Here is a 1,291-nt window from a genome sequence, read left to right as displayed (position 1 = left end):
TGCAAGATGATGGATAGTGCCACCGAGGGTACCTGAGGTTTTACGCTTCCAGCGCAACTGCCCACATTAATGGACAACGTGTACAATAGAAAAACATTATATTAAAGTTCAGAAAGCAACTTTTAATATACACCGTGTGGAACCAGCCGTGTTCAGAATTTTTGGTTTTCGAAGATCTAGATAGAGCCGACATTTATATTTTTATATTAAACTTCAACTATCAGCAAACAGCATGTGAAGTCTCTTATTGGAGACATCATGGTATCAATCTCATTTAAATAGAGGACTCTGTGGAGGCTTTTTCACCATTACCACTTAATTTCTGCGATCAGGGTTCGGATTCGATAGTACTTCTGTGACTAGTTGGTTGTATTGATACCCTCTATTCTGATAAGCTTCAGAGGGCAAGTTTGTATCATCACCAGCATCATGGGCACTGCAACTTGCGTGGATATTTTGTTGGCCATAATTCTGCCTCCTCTGGGAGTGTTTTTCAAATTCGGCTGCCATGTGAGAACCTTCAATCTTCTCTTAAGTTTTTGGTTCCTGCGTGAAGGTTATGTTCATCTTTTAAATCACTGCTGATGGTTGTTTTGTGACAGGTTGAATTCTGGTTATGTCTGCTGCTGACGCTGCTTGGGTACTTGCCAGGAATATTATATGCCATCTATGCCATCACGCAGTGATATTCCAATGAATATAATCCCATTTTTTTGGGTGCCATTTATATATGTCCACAGAACTGAATTTCTTTACTTGCTTGTTTGTAAATATGTTATAGAAATTGTTGGATCTGCTGCTGTGAAGCAGCTCCTCGCTCTCTAAGTTTGTTTGCTTTGTTTAGGAATATTGGATCTGTTACTGTTAAGCCACGCTGAGTTAATTTGTATTGTTTCATTTTTTTTAAATAAATTGTATTTGATTTTTAAATATTTCTAAAATCCAGATGGGTGCCAGTCTGGAAATATTTATCACAATAATTTTCTTTGGCCAGGATGGGTTAATTAGAAGAAATTTGGAATTTCATTATGTTTTAAAAATTTTATTCAATGTATACATAAATAATTAATTTACTTTATGTTAGTTTGATCATTAAAAATATATAAAAATTTACATTTTTTTATCTTTTAAATTTGTATAATTTTTTTAAAATAAAATATATATTAAAAATTATTATTAAATTATAAATAAAAAAACAATTTATCAAACACATTTTTCTATCTAAATATTCGTTTAATTTTTAATATTTTTCATGGTAAACCAAAAGCAATCCTTATATTCATTCAATATC

At 32.3% G+C, this 1,291-nt stretch overlaps 1 protein-coding gene across 1 annotated transcript; it reads left to right on the top strand.

The window, feature by feature from the left end:
* Positions 1-240: 240 nt before the first annotated feature.
* On the top strand, positions 241-930 carry LOC149190114 (hydrophobic protein RCI2B-like). The gene is made up of 2 exons (XM_089413362.1): positions 241-510; positions 603-930. Exons 1-2 carry the CDS (start codon positions 430-432, stop codon positions 684-686), a joined length of 165 nt encoding a protein of 54 aa, XP_089269488.1. The 5' UTR covers positions 241-429; the 3' UTR covers positions 687-930.
* Positions 931-1,291: the final 361 nt, after the last annotated feature.

The sequence above is a fragment of the Pinus tabuliformis genome, chromosome 3_1 (genome assembly GCF_031772625.1).
Source record: "Pinus tabuliformis cultivar Carrire ecotype Pingquan chromosome 3_1, CPIR1, whole genome shotgun sequence".
Classification (NCBI taxonomy): Eukaryota; Viridiplantae; Streptophyta; class Pinopsida; order Pinales; family Pinaceae; genus Pinus; species Pinus tabuliformis.
Note: the sequence above shows the minus strand (reverse complement) of the source record. Positions and strands in the feature narration are given on the sequence as shown.

Excerpts from the sequence above, each read along its gene's own strand:
- LOC149190114 (XM_089413362.1), top strand. The coding sequence starts at position 430 with ATGGGCACTGCAACTTGCGTGGATATTTTGTTGGCCATAATTCTGCCT. Across the intron at positions 511-602 it reads TTTTCAAATTCGGCTGCCAT|GTTGAATTCTGGTTATGTCT; the intron begins GTGAGAACCTTC and ends GTTTTGTGACAG.